Genomic DNA, 24,425 nt, shown 5'->3' with positions numbered 1-24,425 from the left:
TTAATTGGTTTGAAAAACATATTCTATTAAATATTTGAAATATTATGTTAAAGTTAACAAAAGAAACTGTTAAAACTAAAAGTTTCAGTTATCTAAATATTTTTTGTTTTGACGGTTTGTTCTGTTAACTTTAACGGAATATTTTACATATTTAATTGAATATACATTTAAAAAAAAATTAAAATTATATATTTATTAATTATATTAATATAAATTCAAATATTATAATAATATTTAATATAAAACTACATATATAATAATTATATTAATGTAAATTTAAATTTAAATTCAAATGTTATAAAATATATATTATAATAATATATAATACAAGATTAAATATTTAATAATTATATTAATATAAATTTAAATGTTATAGAATATTATTATGATAATAAAATATAATCATAATTTTTTATTAATTATATTAATATGCATTCAAATGTTATTATAATAATATTTAATACTTATATCAATATAAATTTAAATATTATAAAATATCATTATAATAATAATATATAATACATAATCTTAATTTTTATTAAAAAAATTATCAATTATGTTTAAAAATATTATTATATTATATATATATATTTTAAAAACTATAAACGATGTTTTTGTTTATTTTTTATTTAATATATTTATGCCATTTTTTATACATAATATTGTTTATTTATTTAAAATTTATATGACAACACTATAAATTTAATAAAAATAATTAATAAATTTTATAAAAAAAGATAAACAAATGTGCACGTTTATTTATTACAGCAAATTCATTCCCTTATCTGTTTTTTTTCTTTTTTTTTCTTTTCTCTAAACTCAATTTATTGTTAACCGATTGTTTGAACCCCACCTATATAATGAAAAAGAAACCAGAATGTGTTATTGCTAGGATATCTTTTTTTTTTTCTTTTGGTGGGGTCATAACCTAACTAAGTAGTTGCTGCTATTAAATTAATATTGTCTGCATCCTCTTCAATTTTCTCTCTTCCAATTACATTAAATATCTTTATCTTCCAATTTCTAACTTCAAATTGAGAAATAAAACTAATAATATTTTCTTTATCAATTAAACTAATTAATAATATTGTATTCAAACAATTGTATCAGTACGTTGTGGTTTATGAAGTCAATATGTTAGACGTATATATATATATATATATACACATGCAATACACATTTATTTAGTTTTAAAATTGCAAACATTGTTTATAATTTTAATAAAAATTAATTTACTATTTAAAAAATATATATATATAATAGAAAAAATTATAGTGGTAAAGTATGTATAAATATTTATATCAATAATCTCTATATACATGATATTGCATAAATATATATTTAAATGACTACATTATATACATATAAAATACATTTATATCTAAAAATAAATTAATAATAGAAATAAAATAAAAATAAAAAAAATCATAATGTAGACAGTAATATATATGAATAAATTATTTTTATTTTATAATATATCTTACAATTTCTTTTGGTAAATTTGATGAAGAAAAAGAGTTTCAATAACTTAATAAGACAAATTATCACACAAATTTATAAGATAAAAAAATGATATATATGTCTTTATTATTTTTAAATAAATTTGATTTAATTATTTAAATTATCATAAAATATCTTATTTTAATTAATTAATTTATTTTTGTTTAAGTTTATATTCTCGTTTTTGAATTTGGCTGTGACAACAAGAGATTATATATTATGTGTTTAATATAATATTAAGTTTAATTAAATTTTATTTAAGTTATAAACTATATAGTTTTATTATTTTTAAATATTTATCATGGTAAAATATATCAAAAATATCTTATTTTAATTAATTTAATTATTTATTTATTTATTTTTATTTAAATTTTAGTTATGTTTATAATTTATTGATAAATATAAAAATATTAATTTAAATATAAGAATATTTCGTTGAAATTAATGAAATAAAAAAGAAAAACGGCTCAAATAAAAATTTATGAACACACTTTTTCTATAAAAGAGATATAATTGTCAGATTTTTATATGAAATGAAAATCAAGTTCTAATTTGCTTTTTGAAACAGTCAGATGTCAATTATTTATAAACCCATGTTATACGCCGACTAATACACCCATGAAGCTAAGGTGTAACCACCTAATTAAAAGGAGAGATTAATAAAATGTTAATTAATTCCAATAAATATTACCCCCCAAAATAAGTTCCGATAATTTTTCTTAATTTATGAATGTATTCGTTCATTTTAAGAGAAAATAATTATTGATTAAAGCTATACTTCAGTATCTTGGGTTATATAAGGATTAATAAATATCTCCTGTGACTTGTTTTTGGATATAATCCAAAAGATTAATGATATTTATATTCAAATATTAGATATTGATGAGAAAATTTTAGTTTTGATAAATGTAATTTATTATGTTAAATTGATATATTATATGTAATATTTAAGTATATATTTTAAGGGTACATATTATTACTCCATCCAAAAACAAATTTATGAGAACTTAGTTTTAAAATAATGGACAATATCTAACAACTGGTATTGGTTAATTGGCAGATTTGACTTTGCTGAGAGTGGTGTTGAGCTTAAATATTTTTTTTCCTACAAAATAATTAATTGGTCATAATTTTGTAATTTTATTAAAGTTATGGTATTTATTTCCTACAAAAACGTGAACCCTCCAAAACAAATTCATATGAATAAAAACATTCCGCTTTATAAATATGCATAGACCAATCTAGAGCATTTTTTTTCTTTCTTATTTTGTTTGAATAAATAATAAAACAAATTAAGTACTTGTCGTTTGTTCTACATCTCTTTATTTAAAGTTGAATTTATTAATGACACTACTAAACTAAAATAAATTAATATGAGAGAAATGAATGAAAATAAAATATTTAAAAATTAAAATTATTATTACTGTAAAATAAATCATATTTATTTTGTTTACATAATTAGTCATTGTCATTATTTCTCTTAAATATTATTATGGGATGATGAAATAGAATAAAAATAAATGAATGTTTGGTTGCATTTTAGAGTATTATAATATTTTTCTAATGAAATAATTTTTTAATTATTTTGGTAAAATAACTATTTTATTTAAAAATTACATTAAATACCATTATAATATAATATTAAAAAAAATTATTCACAATAATTTTTATTTCATTCCATTTTTATCATTTTTCCAATTCTCATTCATTTTTATCCCTTTTTCTTTATTTTCATTCTCTCAAACTAAATATCACTTTAAATTGATATACATCATAATTATAAGTAAAATGGTAATGTTCTTATTTGAATGATTATTTTTAGAGAGTCCACCTTTTTTAATATAAAAAATGAAATAAATGTTTGACTGTGCCATAAATGTATATCCACTCTTATCTCTAGATCCAAATTTATTATTTATTAGAAATATTAGCTCTGTCATTGCATTTACCAGAAATAATCTTAGCTTGAAGAGGAAGAAATACAAAGAAAATAAGAAAAAGTTAGCAGTTTTCAAATTAGAAGTGGATTCCTTGAAAAATAAAATGGAGTACAAATTGAGTTTCGCAAGAAGAAAATTAAATGAATAAATGAATTTGTAAAAGGGTGGATTCACAAATCAAAATAGTATGAGTTTCACTTATTTATATTTATACAAAATTTTTAATTTTAATTATGAATCGTTATAGTGATACATTCTTGCATGTGAAAATAAGTGGTGACATATATTTCATTTAAGTATTTGATAGATGACAGCACTCGACACATTCCTTTCCTCATTTTCAACTATAAGATAAGTTTCATTATCTAAAAGTGGTCTGTAGGCTATGATCCCTCAAGAGAGAGGAGAACTTTAAAATTTGTTTTAAATTTCATTAATATTATTACTCTTTACTATATTTTTTCCTTCCGAAGATATTTTTTTACCACAATTTATATATATATATATAAAAAAAAAAACTTGGTGGTAACTCGTACATCTTTTGTCTTTAGACTTAACGAACCTAAAATAAATAATAACAAAGTGAGGTCAAATCATTTATTTCCAAAAAAGAAAAAAAAAAGAACGGAGAAATGCCTTTTTGTTGAGGCTATTGCGAAGTGGCTGACTTGACTATCATATCAGACTGAGTCCTCGTCGTTCTCTTCCACTGTTCATTTTCCATCTCTCTTTCTCTTTGAAACGCTTATTATTACATTAAACTTCTTCTGTTGAGGTGGCAAGCTAGGCAGGAGCTTAATCATTCTAATCTATTCAATTCACTCCTTTTTTTTTTCCAATACAACTCCACGTCGTTGATCGGTAATTCTCTTCATTCTCTGCTCAGTTCTTCTTTTTCCCCTGTATTTTTTGGGAAACATTGGAACGAAAACGTTAATGAATTGTCAAATCAAGAAGCTAGAAACTTTGTTTGATTAGTTCTAATCATCAAACTTCACTTTTTGAAGGTGGGATTTTTTTTTTCTTTTAAATTAACAGTTTCTGTAAAATGAATCATTACAAGCAGAAATTCACATGACTCACTTTTCTAGCAATTCAAATCATTCCTTTTCTGAGTTTTTTTTCTTTCTTTCCAAGTATACTTATTATTTTAGATCCTTATACAAGTTTTATAAGCATTTTCACTTTGGTACATACACTTGTCATCTTTAACTGTGCACCTGGAATTTTATTCTCTAATTAGTTAGATAATAAATTATTTAGTAGACATAAATTGACTGTAGACAATAACTAGAAAGGAAGGAAGGTAGGTAGTACCGAGTATTCCATGATATATTTAAGAATTCATTTTGTGGATTAATTTAATTTGGTGTAGCTGAAAGTGGTTGAAATAAAATAAAAATTAAATCAGCTTCAAAACAAGATTTTCACACGTTGACTATTAAAATGGTCATGGAAATCAATTTAAACATGTTTGATCATGGCTCTGAAGTTTTATGAATCTACCTATATGTTCTGTTTTCACTTATCTTTTCTTGTTAAACTTAAACTTGAAATTAACCCTTTTGCAGGACTGCAATCTTGCCTCAAGTTATGAAATCCAGGGGGACTAAGTTTGTAAGGTTAGTTTACTCAAATCATAAATTATCAGCCAAATCTCCTTCGAATATTACATATTTGTTACTTTAATTTTCACAATTATTTGGCTTCAGTTTCATCCCTCCATGTTCACGCTATGAAATTGTACCGATTATATATTAATAGACTCCTTCTCTACTGTTTTATGATAATTTTTTACAAAGTAGCATTTTCATTTTTATGATAAATAATTATCAAAATAATGTCAACTTATATATTCAACTATAGTTTAAGGCAGCAAATGAACTAGTTTTTCACTAAATTTTTATAATACAAAACTGACCCAGGTGGTTGTAAATTTTCTGACACAGATTCGAGGGGTATAAATCTGATAGGTCTCAAAGCTCTGACAATCAGTACTCCCCAAGAAGAGTATCTGTGAGAGAGGTATTGGGGCAAGTTGGGAGAGGTGTCCAAAGGGGGTGTGAGAGGATTAGAAGCCTTGGAAGAATCCCAACTTCTCAACCCGCTGTTGTTAAGAAGCAAGAAAAGGATAAAGAGCCTAGAAAGAACATTCTTGATCCTCAGGGCTCTTTCCTTCAAAAATGGAACAAGATATTTGTTCTGGCTTGTTTAGTGGCTGTGTCCCTGGACCCTTTATTTTTCTACATTGGTGGAATAGATCCCAAAGAGAAATGCATAACTTTGGATGAGCCTTTGGAAATCGTTGCATGTGTTCTTCGAACATTTATCGATATCTTTTACGTACTCAGGATTATCTTTCAGTTCCAAACTGGGTTTATACCCCCATCTTCTCGAGTATTTGGAAGAGGCGAGTTAGTTGATGATCCTTTTGCCATTGCTAAAAGATACTTGTCAACCAACTTCGCTGTTGATGTTCTCTCTATTCTTCCACTGCCTCAGGTATATTTATATGCTCCATTCTAACTCTTCTTTCATCCATTTCAGTTTCACTACCTTACACATGAATTAATGTTGTTTCAGCTTGTAGTTCTTGCTATCATTCCAAGGATGAAAAAACCTGTTCCAATGATCACAAAGGAGATGTTGAAAATCGTCGTTTTCTGTCAGTATGTTCCGAGGCTCGTGCGAATGGTCCCACTATTCAGAGAAGTAACAAGTAGTTCTGGCATACTAACAGAGACCGCTTCAGCTGGAGCTATTTTTAACCTTCTTCTGTATATGCTTGCAAGTCACGTAAGTTTTACCTTGTTTTCGATCTAGCATACCCCTTTTTTGAACTCTTATAACACTATGCCAAGAAATGTGGACTTTCTCATCGCCAAACTCTAATGTTTTTGTACCAGTTAGTAGGAGCTTTCTGGTACTTATACTCTCTTGAGAGACTGGATACTTGCTGGCGAAAAGTGTTTAAGGAGCAGAAGTGGGATCTTAGATATGTGTACTGTAATCAAAACCGTACCAATCATGTATTACCAGATGCCAAATCTATTGAAGGCTTCTTCAACGTCTCTTGCCCTTTCATCAATCCTGACGATGTTAATGGTACCTTTAATTTTGGAATATTCACTGACGCTCTCAAGTCTGGTGTAATTGAAAGCACAGATTTCTCCTCCAAATTTTTCTACTGCTTTTGGTGGGGACTGCGCAATCTTAGGTTGGTCTCTATTCGTATGAACTCACTTTGTTTCAGTAGTTTTTCTTATCTCAAAAAATCATTTTCCTTGTTTGGTCTGGCAGTTCTCTGGGCCAAAATCTCAAGACAAGCACTAATGTTGGAGAGATAATCTTTGCAGTCTGGATAGCCATCTTTGGATTGATTCTATTCTCGTTACTCATTGGCAATATGCAGGTAACCAAAAGTACCATGAGATTGATTGGTCGAACACATACATACATGGCTAACTTGTATTTAATTCACTCTTTTTTTTTTGTTCTTTTTATAGAAATATCTGCAGTCCACAACTGTGAGAGTCGAAGAAATGCGAGTGAAAAGACAAGACGCGGAGCAGTGGATGTCCCACCGGATGCTCCCGGAGCCCTTGAGGGAACGTATTAGAAGATATGAACAATATAAATGGCAAGAAACAAGAGGTGTTGAGGAAGAGACTCTGGTCCGAACCCTTCCAAAAGACCTTAGGAGAGACATAAAGCGCCATCTTTGTTTGGCGCTTCTCAGGAGAGTGAGTGTTTTCCTTGGACAAATTTCAGCATTTTCTCTGTCCTTTTTTGTTTCCCAGCTACTCTATGCTCACTAACTTGGTTTTCAACTTTGAAAAGGTGCCAATGTTTGAGACCTTGGATGAACAACTCTTGGACGCACTATGTGATCGTTTAAAGCCAGTTCTGTACACAGATAAGAGTTCAATCGTTCGGGAGGGTGATCCAGTTGATGAAATGCTCTTCATCATGAGAGGAAACCTTGCTACTATGACCACTAATGGTGGAAAAACTGGCTTCTTCAACACGGCTGATCTCAAGGCTGGTGACTTCTGTGGAGAAGAGCTCCTCACATGGGCTTTGGATCCCAATTCTGGCTCCAATCTCCCCACCTCAACCAGGACAGTGGAAGCTAAAACAGAGGTCGAGGCATTTGCTCTCATGGCCAACGATTTGAAGTTTGTCGCCTCCCAGTTTCGCCGGCTCCACAGCAAGCAACTCCAGCACACTTTCAGGCAAGTAACATGCTCAATTTTTTCACTGGATTAAGCTTCCTTTTTATTAGAACTACTTTAAGGGACAAGTGTTAATAGGCAGGCCCCCAATTGAGACCACCAATGCTTTTTTATGGTGAAAACAAGATACTAATATGATGGTTTTTGGTCTACTTTTCAGGTTCTATTCTTTGCAATGGAGAACATGGGCGGCTTGTTTCGTACAAGCGGCGTGGCGGAGGCATTGCAAGAGAAAGCTTGACAAGTCTTTAAGGGAAGCAGAGGACATGCTGCAAGATGTCCTGGTGAATGAGAGTGGAAGCACACCAAGTCTTGGCGCCACCATTTACGCCTCGAGGTTCGCTGCTAATGCACTGAGAGGCTTAAGACAAAGCGGTGTGCGCAGCTCTAGACCCACGCAAAGATTGATGCCTTTGCTACCTCAGAAACCGGCTGAGCCTGATTTCACTGCGGAGCATCGTTAGCTACTGGCTGCTACTACTACTTCTGGTGTAGTCAGTCACTGTATTAATGTGAAATTTGTTGTTAGGCATAAGCTATTTTGCTAATGTATAAAGTCTGTCTGTGCATAATATGTAAAATAGGCCTAGATTTGTGATAAAATAGATTGATACTTTGATAATCATGTATAGTTTTATAATGGGGTAGTTTAATTGTAAAAGTATACCCTTTGTTTCTGATCTTTGAGATTTATAGACTAATATTTTGAGGCTTTTAAGCAAATAATAAGAAATGATTTTCCATTCCATCCCATATTCGATATATGTATCGCCTTTTATTTTATCATGATTAAAGTGATATATAGTTTATTATATATTTAAAAATTCTTAATTTAGAGAATTAGTAAATTAAAGAATAAAAACTAAATTAAAGAATGGTTTATATCAATTGTTATTTAGAGGTTAGCTAATTATTTTGTGGTTAATAAGAATTAGAGAAACCTATAAATTAAGGTATTGTAATCAATTTTAAATCATTTCATTTTTTTTAGAGCTAACTTACTTTTCTCTGTTTTTATCCTCATTAGAGAGAAATTTATAACTAGTAAAATATTTTCTTCGTTATTTCCAATTTCAAATTTAAATTGTTGCACACCCAAATTCCCTAACACTAATATTTGGTTCCATTTGTAACTTATCTCTTTGTTTGTCACGATTACAATTCCGCGAAAGATTGGCCAAATAAATAATAAAAGCAGCAAATAATAAGAAATGACTTTCTATCCCATCCCATAAAATTTCAAAATTTATTTTCACACTCGTTCTTAATACCCAAGAAAAAAAAAAGGTTCATATATAGGTCTGTTATGATGTTACGATTACATGGAAAGATAGGATTCAAATAACCTCAAGGAAGGAAGTCATAGGTACAATATCTTACACCTACCTATATATACAGTCATATTTTAATAGAATTTTGGGTCAAGAAAAGAATTAGAAAAATGCCAATTGGGCTTTCATTGAGACTAAACAAAAGATAGAAAAAGTGTTAAAATCTACAAACTAAGACTAAAGGGTTTATATAAAGGCCAGTAAAGGAAGGCCCAAAACATAACAACCTAAAACTAACATAATCACTTTGTATCAATGTAGTTGGTAAATCTGTCACTCCCCCTCAAGATGGGGCAAAGATATTGTGAAGAGCTATCTTGGAAACAAGAGTATGAAACTGAGTTGAAGGTAGAGCCTTGGTCAAAATGTCAGCTAGCTAGTTGTTTGCGGAGGCATAAATAGTTTTGATGACGCCTTGAGAGATCTTGTTGCGAACTAAATGACAGTCTATCTCAATGTGTTTTGTGCGCTCATGGAAGACAGGATTGGACGATATATGAAGGGCGACTTGGTTGTCACAATAGAGAATAACTGGTTTTGTTTGAAGAAAATCAAGTTCTTTAAGCAAAGAGAGCAGCCAAATAACTTAAGTTGTAGCGTTTTCCATAGACCTATATTCAGCTTCAGCGGAAGAGCGAGACATAGTGTGTTGTTTCTTTGATTTCCAAGAGAACAAAGAGTTGTTGAAGAACACACAAAAGCTCGAAATTGATCATCTAGTGTCGGAGCACGCTGGCCAATCAGTGTCACAAAAAGCTTTGAAAGAGTGGTATGTGCACCAATTGGTGGCAGCAATGGGATGCTTGTTGGATGGATAGAATAGACCACGACCAGGAGTCGCCTTGATGTAGTGTAATACTTCGAGTGCAACTTGATAAAGTGGCTGTCGTGGAGAACTAATAAATTGACTCAATCTGTTTATGGCAAATGAAAGATCAAGCCGAGTGATGGATCAGTATATGAGGCGGCCAATGAGTCTCCTATAAGCTTTAGGATCTTCTAGGAGCTATCCTTCATCAACATATACTTTTTTTTTTTATTTTTCAATAACCAGATACATATGTTTTGAGAGCATTGTCACTCCACCAAAATATCCCTTTTGTGGCAATTGGACACTGCCACAAATGAAAGTGCATTTGCGTCAGTTGTAATAGTGACATTGTTATTTGGACATGTTTGCATCAGTGGTGTGATGAAGTTGTTAAGGCTAGCGTTAGAATAAGTGCCAAACTGACGGTAACAGTTTGTTTGCGTCAGTTGGGCATTGACGCAAACGTTTAAGTAAAATGCGCGTTTTGCTTAAAAATTTGCGTCAGTGCCCAACTGACATAAACATACAGTTACCGTCAGTTTGGCACTGACGCGAATGTCCTCCGCCAGAAATAACCCAGCATCTTCTCCCCAAAACCTAAAAAAACACTGTGTTTTCTCTCCAAGAACAGCGACGACTTCGACCTTAAGACCCATTTGGTGAGTTTTTTCATCATTTTTTTTTTTCAAATTTAATGTTAAATTGATGAATTATATATGTATACGAACCTTATACATAGTTTTTTTTTTTTTTTTAATTTTTTGTGTATATTTTTTATTCTTAAAGGTTATTGTTTGAAAACCCAAAATCTTTTTTAGTATTTTGATGTTCAAGAACCCACATCACTTAATTACTACAAGTAAGTACAATTTTATTAATTTTTATGAATAAAATTTAATTTTTGTGATTTTTTTTTATGAAATATCTATATTTCAGATTTTTTTAATTTTTGGTTAGTTTTATATTGATGATTTTAAACTTTGCATTTTAATATTTTAGAATTTTAGATTTTTTTTATTATAATTTCTTTATTTTTTGTTAACTTTTTCAATTTATTTTTATTAAATTTAATTTCGGATTTAATTATGTAAATGGCTATATATATTAATTTATATATATATAAGTTCCACTTTATTAATTATTTAGTTTGAATATTTTTAGTAAATTTTTCTTTATATTTTGTTAACTTGTTAATTTTTAGTTTAATTATTTAAATATGTATATATATATTAAATTGTTTGTTTTCTTTAAGTTACATTTTATTATTTATTTAGTTAGAATATTTTTCTTTATGTTTTGTTAACTTTTTTTTAAAAAAATTATTTCATTTCGGGTTTAAGTATTTAAATGGGTATATATAATTAATTATGTATTTTCTTTAAGTTCCACTTTATTGTTTATTTAGTTAGAATAATTTTAATAACTTTTTCTTTATATTTTGTTAATTTTTAATGTATCTCTGTTAGCAAATGAGCAAGTTTGGTGAGAAAATTTTAGTTTAAGTGTTTAATGCTTAGAGATTTAGAATACAATAGTTCTAACTATTTACATAGATTAACTTTGAAATCTGAATTACTTTTAGTGGATTTAATCACAAATGTTAACTATACAAATGTTTTATTGATTTCTGGTGCTTTTTTATGTTTATACTGTTGTTTTTCTACTTTTGATGTTGTTTTTCTATTTTTGCTGCTGTTTTTTTATCAAATAGGCCAGGGAATTAGCATAAGTATTTGTAGTTTCCCTGGTTAAAACATTATGTGGCAGTTCTCCACTTACGTAAACGCGTAGTATTTACATCAGTGGAGCACTGACGCAAATGTGGCATTTGTGGCAGTAGAGTACTGACACAAATCACCATTTTTGTAATAGTGTGTGGTTATGTGTTTTGTTGTTTGGAACCTATTTGAGTAATATATATTCTTAGTATTTATAAAGATCTAGGTTTGAGTGACACAATGCATTTTGGTTATAGTTGTTAACTTGTTTGTGTTTGTGTTTATGGCTTTATATAAAAAGTAATAACATCATGGAATAGAAAAGATTATGCATTTTTAAGATGAAGAAGATAAACTGAGTTTGCTAATAAAAGAATCCAATAACACCAACAAGACTACAAAATCATTGGTATTATTTTAGTGGTAACTGATCTTTTCCAACCCTTATCCCCTTAACATATTTCTCAGCTTTCTATCTTAACCATTTCTTGATTCCTTCATCAACTGAAGTTAAATCAGCTAATGAGCTTAATGAAGATGATGATGGCGAAGAAGTTAATTGAGTAACAACTAATATGGTTATTAGTGAGAATAATGGTCCAAATTATTGGTCTGGGAGTAAACAAAGTTGAAAGCAATGCATAATCATATTTCTCTCATCATAGCAAAGCAACAAAGAGATGCTTGGATGGTGTGGGATACTGTAGTGTCCCAAATTTGCTAATAAGATTTAGGGTCTTGATTAGCGTGTCGAGAGGGCAATAATTGATTTAATTATGCTAATATGTGAATTTAATGATTATGTGATTAGACATGCATGTTTAGGTGAATTAAATATGCATGTGGGCCCCATCTGGTTATTAGGATATATTTGTAATTTTAACCCGTTGAGGGCATAAATGTGATATATGTGTATATTGCGATTGATACCACGAGTGGGTGGTGATATATCTTTGATGCACGATCTGAGACGGTCCCAAGAGCAGTTTAGTTAAATAGTCACAACAGGGTCGAATACTCGGCTCGGGAGGAGCCTCCTATTTTGGGAGTATAATACGTGTTCGGGAATTACCGGGTAACGGGTAGTAATTTAGCAATTATTTGGTTATATTGGGATTAAATGGGGATTTATAGGAACACTCGAGGAATTAACGGGGTATGGAAAATGACGGGGTTGCCCTTTGAGGCGTTAAGGGGCTTAGGATAGACAGGGACATTATGGTCATTAGGCAATTGAGGGGCTTTGAGAAAACACCATAATTAAGTAGAAAGAAAAAAAACAGAACTCTTCCTAAGTCTCTCTCTCTATCTCACGATTTTCTCTCCCTTTCTTGAAGCTTGGAGGTTTTGATCACTTTGAGGATTTTAGGCTAAGATCTTTGAAGAATTGGAAGCTTGTTGTGCTGAGAAGTGGCTCAAAGTCGAATTTAGTATAGAGGTGAGCTCCTAAACTTAATCTTTCTGTTGAATTCACCTGTGTATGGGAAGCTTGCATGAGGGTTGAATTTGGTTTTATTTTGAGTGTTGGTGAGGATTATAGAGTTGTCTTTAAGTGGTTATGACGCCTAAGTTGTATGGATAAGAAATCTAGGCTCAATTCTAGGTTTAATTGGTGTTTGGGGGTGATAATTAATGATTTATGTTCGGGGAAATATAATAGACCCAAAACGGGTATGTTTTAAAAATTTATACTCATAAGCGCACAAATCGTATATGAAATATAGTGTTCGTGTAAGCACGAGATCGAACCCAAATGAGTTGTTTAAAATAAAAAAGAAAATTATTTTAAATAAAAATTAATAAATTCTAACCTCTAGCTCCAAAGATTGATGAGAATTTGTGACAAGAAAATCAAATAAGAGACAATAATAAAGAAATTTAAGAAAATAAATAAAAATAAATTACTAGTAGAAATCAAGATAGTAAAAGAAGATTATTAAGGTATTATAATCCACAAAATATAAGTTTAATAATATTTATAAGTACATTGATTCCCAAGTTTTAGTGATAGTTAAAATAAATCAAACTATCATTTTCCAAATAGATTTATAATTTTAAGCACAAATTACTTCTAAAAAGATAAGATTTTTCTTCACTTTTCAAAAAGTATAATTTCAAAGTATTTAATGTGAAACAACAAAAAATCAAATAACATTATTTATAAGGCAAAACATAATATTTTTGTTCTAAGCATTGGATGTGTACAATTTAATGACATATCTTATACAAAGAATATTATGTTTTTGCAGTAATGAAGAACAAAGTGTAAATATGTGCTAATAATAAAAAATACATGATATTTAAGATGAAAGAAGATATTTGAAAAAGAAAAATCCATAAACTTTGTTGCACAAAATGAGAAATCAACATACAAATTAAATACTATCTAGTTATATATTGTTTCATCATAACCTTAATAATCTTTAAAAGATTATAAACTCATAATTAGAATAGAAAATACAAACAAAAAAATTACAAACATAACTTAGGAAAATTTGGAGGAAAACCCTCAAATTGTTCCTCTAAAAATACATAGAAAATTAACCAAAAGAAGAAGAAGATGAAGATAATAGAGAGGTTTGAAAGTGTAGAAACTTTGTGGTATGACCTCTCCTCCAAAATTAAGCTCCCCTAATGGTCTTGAAAATTCCCTATTTATAGCAAAAATGAGAGTATTAAAATAATCAATTTAAATTAATTAAATTGATAATAATATGACAAATATAGGTAAATTATAAGGTGTAATGATGATTTTAAGGTAAAATATGTAAAAAAATTGGGTAAAAATGTGGCATTTTTGGCCAAGGGGACAAGGAAACATTGTTGGGCTCAAGAAAAATTGCTCCCAATTGTGTTGAGTTTGGCAGCAAGTTTGGGAGGCTTGGGCCATGGGCTGGCTGAGGAGAAAAGTTGATGCTGGATGACCCAAATGGAGGCAGGCGGGCCTGGGAGTGCTGGGCCGAAATGGGGCAGCTGGAGGCTGCTTGGAGTGGGCCAGGTGCTGGGAGGTGTGAGGCGTTGGGTCTGGAGGCAGCTGGACATGTTGGGGCATGGCTTGCAGCTGGGCCGAATGGCTGTGCTAGATCCTCTGGTGGAGACAGGCCTAGGTGGGGCAGGCGCTGGAGAAGGCTTCGGCTGGGAACGGTAGAGCTGGTTGCTGGGATTGTTGGGCTCGTGGGCCTGCTGGGTGAAAGCTGGAGTGACAGGTTGTTGTGGGCCAGCTGGGCATGGGCCGAAGGGGCTCCTTTGGTATTTCAATAATACAATTTTTTTTTTCTTTTCTTTCCCTTGAAAATGCAACTTTTCTCTTCATTTTTCTTGTTTTTCTTGTCTTTCCTCTTCTTTCCAAATAAACAAAATACAACATTGTTTTCTACAAAATAATTATAAACTAAATTAAAATTAAATATTTTCATTAATAAAATATACCATATAACTTCTATAAAAATATTAATTTACATAACATTTAATTTCAATAAAATCATGTTCAAACTAACAATACTAATTTTAAATAATTAAATTACAACATAAAACAATAAAATATCTATAAAAACATACAAAAATCTATAAAACTACAATAAGACTAATAAATTAAAAATTACTTAAAAACTTAATAAGTTACTTAAAAACTCAAAGACTAAGCAACAATTAGCATAAAAAAAGTGGTATATTATTTTTTAACTCGGTATATATATTTTGTGGTATGATATATCATTCAACAACCCATAAAAAACGAAAAAAAATCAAAATAACTTTAAAATAAAAATTAATTAAACAAAACTAATATACATATATCATAATATTAAAATATTTAGAATAAAATAATAATTTGTTAAAGGACATATTTGGTAATATGTAATATTAAAGAAATCATTAGGTTATTTTACTACAAAATTAAAAGCATGAACATTTACTTACTTTCACACATTATTAAGAGTCATTTTGCACCATGTCTCTTGTTAATAATTTATGATTTTTGTTAAAAAAATTATTACAATTATCATATTTGAAAAAAAAATTCTCAACAAAAACCATAAATAAAAAAAATACAGTTTTTATTTTCAGTTTTAAAGTTATTATATTTTTTTTTTCGAATTATTAAAATTAACATAATAAACTTAAAAATGAGTTATTTAATAAAAATCCATATTTTCGGTGGTAATTTTTTTATAAGCTTCATAGTAAACTTTGAAATAACCTATTGGGGTGTCTATGATGCAACACTTCAAAATGATGTATCTGTACAGCACACCCCAAAAATACCATTTGGGGGTATTTTAATCAATTTTGCTACGATTGTGTATATTGTTAATTATAGTGATTCTCTTGTAAAAATTTTTAAAATTTGAAATAATTTATAGGGTTAGAAACATAGTTCAAAACAGTTACTTTTACATACGTATAAAATAAAATAAATGCGTATGCAGTAAATTATTTCAACTCTGTTTCCGACAAATTGAGACCGTGGGTACCGACACAGCATAAGGGCTGCTGTATTGCAGCCGCCCCCCAAGTTGCCTTAGCCTCCATTTTATTCATTACCAAGTTAAACTTTTATACCAAAAGTTAAATTCAATTTGTCTCAAATAAAAAATAAATAAATTCAAGCCCATAACTCTTAAAATAATAGCATCTACAATTGTCAGTACATAACAACTGGTTGAAACTTTTGTCCGTGATTAGCGTTCCTCTTTTTTTTTTTGGCATCTTTTCTTTTGAATCAATGTTCTTTCTCAAGGCCAATCCATTTGTGGTGTACCGAACAAAATTATAATTATTGATACTATCATATCATATCATCTCAGTCTTAGACGCTTCGTTCTCTTTAAAACACTTGTATTGATTAACTGCATTAGAAACACAACTTCTACTGGTAGTTCCCTGCCTTTCGCTCCACAAGAAATTAGTTACTCACTTTATGCATCCCTTTATACAGACTACTTTTTCCCTATACAATTTCAGGTCGTTGATGGGTAGGAACTTCGGAAGGAATTGTGAAATCAAGAAGCTGGGAACTTTGATTGAGTTCTATTGCAACAAACTTTGATCTTTTAAAGGTGGGATTTTTTTTAATGGTTTCTGTATTATGAATCATTATATAAGCACAACTCTATCGAACTTCTTTTGCATGGCTCAATTTCCTAGCAAGTCAAATTTTGAGATTTTGTTTCTTTTTCTTTGAGAAATGGTCATGGAAATCTGTATAAACATGTTTCATCATGGCTCTTATTTTGAATGAGTTCTTGCATAAACCTACGTGTCCTGTTTTCACTTTTCATTTCTTATTAATCTTACCCTTGAAAGTGGCCATTTTGCAGCGCTGCAATCTTGCCCCACGTTATGGACTATAAGGTAATTGAGTTTGTAAGGTTAGTTTTTACTTGATTCTTCGGCCAAATCTGCTTCTAATATTATATATTTGTTACTTAATTTTCCACAATTATTTGACTGCATTTTCATCACATCTTGCTTACACCGTGAAATTGTACCAATCATTATAGTTAGTTGCTGTTCATCATCATCATCATCATCATTATTAGGCTATTTAAGTTTTTTATAGTTGCCTTATTTTTTTTGGGAGTGTTATGAAATGAAAAATGAATTTTGTGTGTGAAAAAGTGTTTTAAAAAATAAGATTTGTTCGTAAACTGTTTTTTTTAATTTTAAAAAATTAAATTTTTGAATGATATGAAATTTGAAAATATAACTGAGAAAGATAATATGTATTAATGAAATTGAATTTGTTTCAATTTTTTGACTTCTCATTAATTATTATTTTCCGTTTTAAAGCTTCAAAATTTAACTAGTTATTATACACATATAAAAATATTCTATTTATATTTATATTTTTCAGCTGCAGTCCTCATTTTTTATATTTTGTAACACTTATGTTTCAAAAGTTGATTTTGTATTAATTATGTCTTCAATATTTTCAAATCGTATCATTTATTATCTCTAAATACTATTTTTGTTTTTTTTTTAAAATATAAAATAAATGGTGAATCGAACAAAATATTTTCATGACATTATAAAAAACATTTAATATTTTTATAAATTAAATTAATGTTTTATTAAAAAAACATTCTTACTTACATTGTTATTTTATAATTAAACTATATTATCTCAATTATCTTGATTCTCAATTTTTATTATGTTTATGCTTTTTATTTCATACATTTTTTTTAAACTTAATAATATTATATGTAAAGTTATTTATGTGCATATATATATATATATTTACAAAATAAGAATAAATATATACATTATAAATATTGATAATCTCGTGATAGTTCAGTTATTAATATTAAAAGTTTATAAGTAAGAATATTTTTAATAAAAAATTAATTTAATTTATAAAACCATTAAAAAAAATTCAATGTCATATTTAGTATTGTCATAAATTAAGTGGTCCAAATTTTTTTAAGGTTGTTTCACAAATTTTATATTTTATTTATGTATTTTGAAATAAAAATAAAGTTTAAGACTTAGATGATATGATTTGAAAAGATTGTGAACCTAACTGATACAAAATCGGAAACTAAGTATTACAAAATTTATGGGCTGAAAAAAAAACATATTTTTTTTCTCTGCAAACCCATAAATCATAATATTTCACACCACAAGATCTCTGTGCATTCTCAACATATCCACAACAACCATACACATGAAGCAAACTGCTGTAAACTAAAATCAAATACTCAAAACTCTTTTCTAAAAATTACAGAATGAATCATTTTGACCAATCCAAATACAAATTGGCTGCAGTCTTCAAAAGAATATGGTAATTTTGAGTATCAGGTTCAACAAAAAAATTGTGATAAACCTTAATTGTTGGCCTTGGATGCTCACTGCCAACATTATCATAAATAATTCCCAACACCTGAGTTATAATTAACAACTTCATTTTTTTTTAAGTTTATAAATTCCAAGATTCAAAATCACAAGGAAATTAGCAAAAAAGCATAATAGATGATAACAATAATAACAAAAAAAAAAAAACCCAAGACAATATTTCTAAAGATTGCTCTTTCTGTTTCTAAAATATATATTTATTCACATGCTAGATATAAGTAACATACAATGCACATTTTTTTAATTTTATTTATAGAATTTATTAATTATTGTTATTAAATTTATATTAATATCATATAAATTTCAAATAAATATCATATTTTAATTAAATAATTTATTTATTTTTTGTTTAAGTTTATACTTATTTTAGTTTTTGAATTTGGAAGTGACAACAAGAGATTATATATTATATGTTTAATGTAATATTAAACATTATACGTGAACTTAAATTTATTTCTTGCTAGTTTTTTTTTTTTTTTTTAAATTGTTGCTAATTGAAATTAGATTATATTATATGTTTAATATGATATTATTATAATAAGTGAGTTTAAGTTTAATTAAATTTTATTTAAGTTATAAAATGTATGATTTTATTATTTTTAAATAATTATCATTGTAAAATATATCAAAAATATTATATTTTAATTAGTTTAATTATTTATTATTTCTAAATAATTATTGTACGCCCTGATTTTCCAACGGGCTATTAGCGAGCTGAGATATGGCCTAATTATATCAGCTACGTGGATACCCCATGACCGGAGCTGCCGTCGTCAGGTCCTACCTCTTTAGCTCGGGGTAGCCAAGGGTTCGCCAAGATTACTCAAGGGCCGAGTCAGGACTATGAAGGCCGTAGATCGAGAAGGCATCCAGTTCGGGATACGAGCTGGATGTGGAAGCTATGACCTTTTATAAAGTCAACCACGCAATGTAAACGTGCATATATCAGACATCACGTGTCTGATATATCCCTGAATTCTCGGACACGCAGCATGAACGTGCGTATTCAGATACCCACGACTGGGTTGGGCCGTGCGACCCATTATCCCCCTTACCTATTGATTAGACAACACTTTATTTGTCAGGTTTTAGGAATTAATCATGAATGTCACAGAAGTGACATGATAGGTAAGAAGGTCACGAAATGACCCCCCTTACCAACTCCCAGGTGCCCTCTCCTATAAAAATGAAGACCCTGGGAGTTGCAAGGGGTTGGATTCTATTGTGTAAGGAAATACCCTGTAAAGAATACCAGGCATATAGCAATAATATTGGCTGGTGGAGTAGAAGAATTTTAACCTTTGAACCACCTAAAAACACAGTTGTGTCATCAGTCCATAAAAAGATAATTTATCTATTTCGGTTCATAATTAAGCACTAATCTCTTTCTCTTATTTTCTTAATTACCTGTTGGCGAAGAACCGCGTCAACAGTTTGGTGCTTTCATTGAGAACTAGTTAGATTGGTGCTATCGCAAACATCCAACTATGGTGACCACTCGATCAAGACACGGTAACGAGGCGGAACAACATGATGGGCAGGAGGCTCATCATGCCGCCATCTCTGGTGAGAAAAATCCTGAAGTCCAGCAGCGGCCGGGCAAGCAACCGGTAGGCCAGGATGACCTCGGAAGTTTGGCACCCCGGCCACCTAATCCGAACTTGGATTTTTACACGGCGGTAGAGACGGAGAACACTCAGCTGAGGAGCCAACTAGCAAAAGCTAGTCAGCAAATTAAGGAGGTGTTGGCCCGACTATCCTCTCTTACAACCGACGCTAACGTTGGAAAGAGGCAAGGCGAGACTTGTAAGTCCCGCCGGGGTAATCGCTCCAGGCCTAGCCGCTCAGACAGACCTCCGACATCCAACTTTAGTCCCTCATCGCACCGTCGAGAGGCAAACTTCGAAGAAATACCTAGAGCCGAACAACAGTATAGCCGCTCGGTCCGAACTTCAACTCCCAGCTCACAACCAGCCTCGAGCGCGTCCAGGAGGGCTCGAGGGAATTCTAGAAGGAGATCCGGGGAGGGCTCACATCACCAGCCCATCCCCACCAGCCGTCCTGCGCCTCGTCCAGATCGCCAGGCAGGGTCGAGAGGCCCCCACCTAACTTGATCCGCCCTGACGGAACCAGGATTGCATCTCCGGTCAGGCATCCTCCGTCACCAATAAGATATCCATCTCCTCCTCGGCCTATCCGAGATATTCCAGCTTATGGAAGCAGCAGGAGAAACCCGCCATCTGCAGGACCCTCCCAACGTAGCAGGGCGCCCAGAAGGAGCCCAGATCCTCACCCCCAGAGGCGGACTCCGAGCTTCTCTAATGAGAGTTATTGGACCGGCAGTCGCTGGAGTGACCTTTCTGGCGGAGACCTGCGTCAACGCTAAAGCTCGGCGCAAAGTCCTCAAGCCACCCCTAGGGGCGACCTGCGAGATCGCATTAACTCTCATAGGGAGGAACCGGTAGGAAGTGGCAGCCATGCTCGCTCAGGGGGAGACCTGTCCGAGGTTCGTAACGGCTGGAATGTCCCAAATAACCTATCTCAAGATAGGAGGGGCGTTAACCCACCAAACGTATACAATGGATCCGGAGCTGTTGAACAGCCCCGGAGTAACCAAGGAAATCAGGACAAACCCTTGAGCGACTAGCTCAGATGGAGGAGCTAATAAGGAAGCTCATGTCAGAGAAAGAGAAAGATGAATATGATTCGGGGGACGAGCTTGAGCTCTTCGCCCCCAGCATAGCAGCAACGGCATACCCACCCGGTTTCTGTATGTCGCACCTGTCCAAATTCAACGGAGACGGAGATCCGTCGGATCATCTGGGATGTTCAATACCCTGATGATGGCCCACAACATTGGCCCTGAGCTGAGGTGTCTGATATTTCCCTCCACACTGACTGCACCTGCCAGACAGTGGTTCAAACAAAGCAAGAAACAATCAATCAACTCCTGGAAAACTTTCTCTGCTGACTTTAAAAGGACATTCCGAGCCTCCCAGGCTGCCCGCGTCAAGGCTGACTCCTTGGCTAACGTGAGGCAACAACCTAACGAGCCTTTGAAGGCATACCTGAGCAGGTTCGCGAACGTCGCTGCTCGGGCCAGAGACGCAGATGACAACTCCAAGCTCATGGCTTTGAGGACTGGAATCCTCGTCGGAGGGGGGACTCTAGAATGAAATACAAAGGAAGGGAGTGAGCTCAGTAAATGAATTCCTGAATAGGGCCCAAGGATGGATCAACTTGGAGGAAGCCCAAGCCTCAGTTGCAGGAACCACCCAGGTCCCTGATCAGCCCGCTGGAGTGGGAACGGAGGTCGTGACAGCGACCCAGAACGTTACACGGAATAACCAGTTCGGTGGAGGCAAAAGAAAGGGGAACGACGAGGGCAACCAGCACGGCCCAAAGAAGAATAAGTCCGTAGAAAAATTTAAGCCGGTCTACGCGACTTATACAGAGCTCACCCACTCTAGGGAGAACATCTTCCTAGCGAACTCTGCTCGCCTCCCCTGGAAAAAGCCGAAGCAGTTAAAGCACCAGAAGGGGAAGAGAGACACCTCCAAGTTTTGCCGCTTCCACAACGACGTTGGCCACAATACTGATGATTTTAGGCACTTGAAAGATGAGATCGAAACTCTCATCAGAGCCGGCCCCTTGGCTCAGTATGCACGGAACAGGGTTCTGACAAGACGACCTGCTCCGGAAGCCCCGGTCAGTCAGCCCGGGTCTCGGGTCGATCAAGACATCCCTCCTTCAGTGATAGGAGGAGAGTTATCCACAATCTCGGGAGGTCCGCATTTGGCTGGCACGGGCAAGGGTGCACAAAAGAGGTACGTAAACGAACTCAAGGCGCATAATGGAGTAGAGTTCGTCCCCGAGCAGCATTTGCCGAAGCAGCAGCGATTGGAGAGGCAACCAATCATTTTTACTGAAGAAGATGCTAGCCACGTTCAGTTCCCTCATAATGACCCTCTGGTCGTAGCAGTGCAGCTCGCTAATCGGAGGGTTAGGAGAGTGCTGATCGATAATGGGAGCTCGGTAAATCTTCTATTCCGATCCACACTGGAGAAGATGGGTTTGACTGTCACCGAGCTGAAAGTGACCTCCATGATGCTGTATGGTTTTTCGGGAGAAGGATCAGTGGCTATATGGACGATCGAGCTAGTGATCACTTTAGGATAGGGACCTCGGATAGTCTCAAAACTCCTTGAGTTTGTGGTCATCGACTGCCCCGCTGCGTACAATGCTATTTTGGGCCGACCCACACTCATAGCTTTTGAGGCCATCACCTCCATTCGCCACCTCGCGCTGAAATTCCCTTCTTCCACGGGAATATGCACGGTGCGTGGTGATCAGCTCGCTGCCAGGGAATGCTACAGCATTTCCATGAAGGGAAAATCGAAATCTGGGCAGCTAGCGATGGCCATCCAAGGTGGAGGAGAGGAATCTCAGGAACCTTTAACTAATCTTGAGATTGAAAAACCTCAGTGCGCCGAGGGGGAAAGTATTATCCTAAGTGAGGATATCGACCCCCGAATAGACGAGGACAAGTCCGAGCTCCAAGCTATTGAAGAGCTCGAGGAAGTAAACATCGATCCACAAAATCTGACACAGATGGTCAAGCTCGGGAAAAACCTCTGTAGCAAGAGGAAAGCGGAGCTGATCAAGTTTCTGCAGGATAACCTGGATGTGTTTGCATGGTCACACGAGGACATGGTGGGAATTAGTCCAAATGTCATCATGCACACCCTTCATTTGGATAAGAGCGTGCCTGCAAAGTCCCAGAAGCAGAGGCGCCTGGGAACAACTCGGGGTGAGGCCTTAGAAGAAGAAGTAACCCGGCTCAAGAAATGCAGCTTTATCCGTGAAGCTAAGTTTCCGGTTTGGGTCGCCAACCCCGTACTGGTCCCAAAGCCCAATGGGAAATGGAGGACCTGCATCGACTTCTCCGACCTGAATAAAGCTTGCCCCGAAGATTGTTTTCCCTTGCCAAGGATTGACCAATTGGTGGATGCCACGGCGAGGCACGAGCTCATGTCCTTTATGGACGCGTACTCAGGCTATAATCAGATCGCCATGAATCCGGCGGACCAGGAGCACACCAACTTCATGACCCCGACTAACGTCTATTGTTACAAGGTCATGTCGTTCGAGCTGAAGAACGCCGGTGCTACATACCAGAGGTTAGTAAATAGAATGTTCGCCAACCAGATCGGGAAGAACATGGAAGTGTACGTTGATGACATGCTGGCCAAGTCAAAGACTGCCGATAACCATGTTTTCGACCTGGAGGAATGCTTCAAGATACTACGGGAGTATGGCATGAGGCTTAATCCCCATAAATGTACTTTCGGGGTCGCGTCTGGAAAATTCCTGGGTTTCATTGTCAACACTAGAGGAATCGAGGCTAACCCCGATAAGATCAGGTCATTGCTCGAGCTTCCCTCACCCAGGTCACGTAAGGACGTTCAGGGTCTGACAGGAAGGGTGGCAGCCCTTAATTGGTTTATTTCAAAATCCACCGACAAGTGCCTACCATTCTACAACCTGCTCCGAGGAAATAAGAAATTCGAATGGACAGAGGAGTGCGAAAGTGCTTTCCTCGACCTGAAGGCATATCTGGCCGAACCACCCGTATTGTCCAAACCAAAGGCAGGAGAGCCCATTTTCCTCTACCTAGCTGTCACAGAGGATGCATCTAGTGTCGTACTGGTCCGAGAAGAAGACCGGGTTCAGAAACCAGTCTACTACATCAGCAAGAGACTTCTCGGGGCTGAATCTCGATACCCTTTGATGGAAAAAATTTCGTTCTGTCTTATCACGGCCTCCTGAAAGCTCAGGCCGTATTTCCAATCCCACTCAATACACGTCATGACCGATCAGCCTCTAAGGCAGGTTTTGCAAAAACCTGAAGCATCGGGACGCCTGTTAAAGTGGGCTATCGAACTCAGTCAGTTCGAGATTTTGTACACCCCACGAACTGCTATAAAAAGTCAGGCCCTGGTCGATTTTGTGGCAGAGTGCACAGGATTCCAGGAGGA

The 24,425-nt window shown here is 33.5% G+C and overlaps 1 protein-coding gene and 1 pseudogene across 1 annotated transcript; both read left to right on the top strand.

The window, feature by feature from the left end:
- Positions 1 to 4,082: 4,082 nt before the first annotated feature.
- On the top strand, positions 4,083 to 8,423 carry LOC133797513 (cyclic nucleotide-gated ion channel 1-like). The gene is made up of 9 exons (XM_062235433.1): positions 4,083 to 4,301; positions 5,012 to 5,062; positions 5,390 to 5,942; positions 6,024 to 6,236; positions 6,347 to 6,657; positions 6,741 to 6,852; positions 6,947 to 7,183; positions 7,281 to 7,668; positions 7,829 to 8,423. The coding sequence occupies exons 2-9, from the start codon at positions 5,034 to 5,036 to the stop codon at positions 8,137 to 8,139; spliced, it is 2,154 nt and encodes a 717-aa protein (XP_062091417.1). The 5' UTR covers positions 4,083 to 4,301; positions 5,012 to 5,033; the 3' UTR covers positions 8,140 to 8,423.
- A 7,754-nt stretch (positions 8,424 to 16,177) lies between these two features.
- Positions 16,178 to 24,425, top strand: part of LOC133797512 (putative cyclic nucleotide-gated ion channel 13) — a 49,185-nt pseudogene continuing 40,937 nt past the window's right edge.

The sequence above is a fragment of the Humulus lupulus genome, chromosome 8 (genome assembly GCF_963169125.1).
Source record: "Humulus lupulus chromosome 8, drHumLupu1.1, whole genome shotgun sequence".
Lineage (NCBI taxonomy): Eukaryota > Viridiplantae > Streptophyta > Magnoliopsida > Rosales > Cannabaceae > Humulus > Humulus lupulus.
This window is presented reverse-complemented; position numbering and strand designations above follow the sequence as displayed.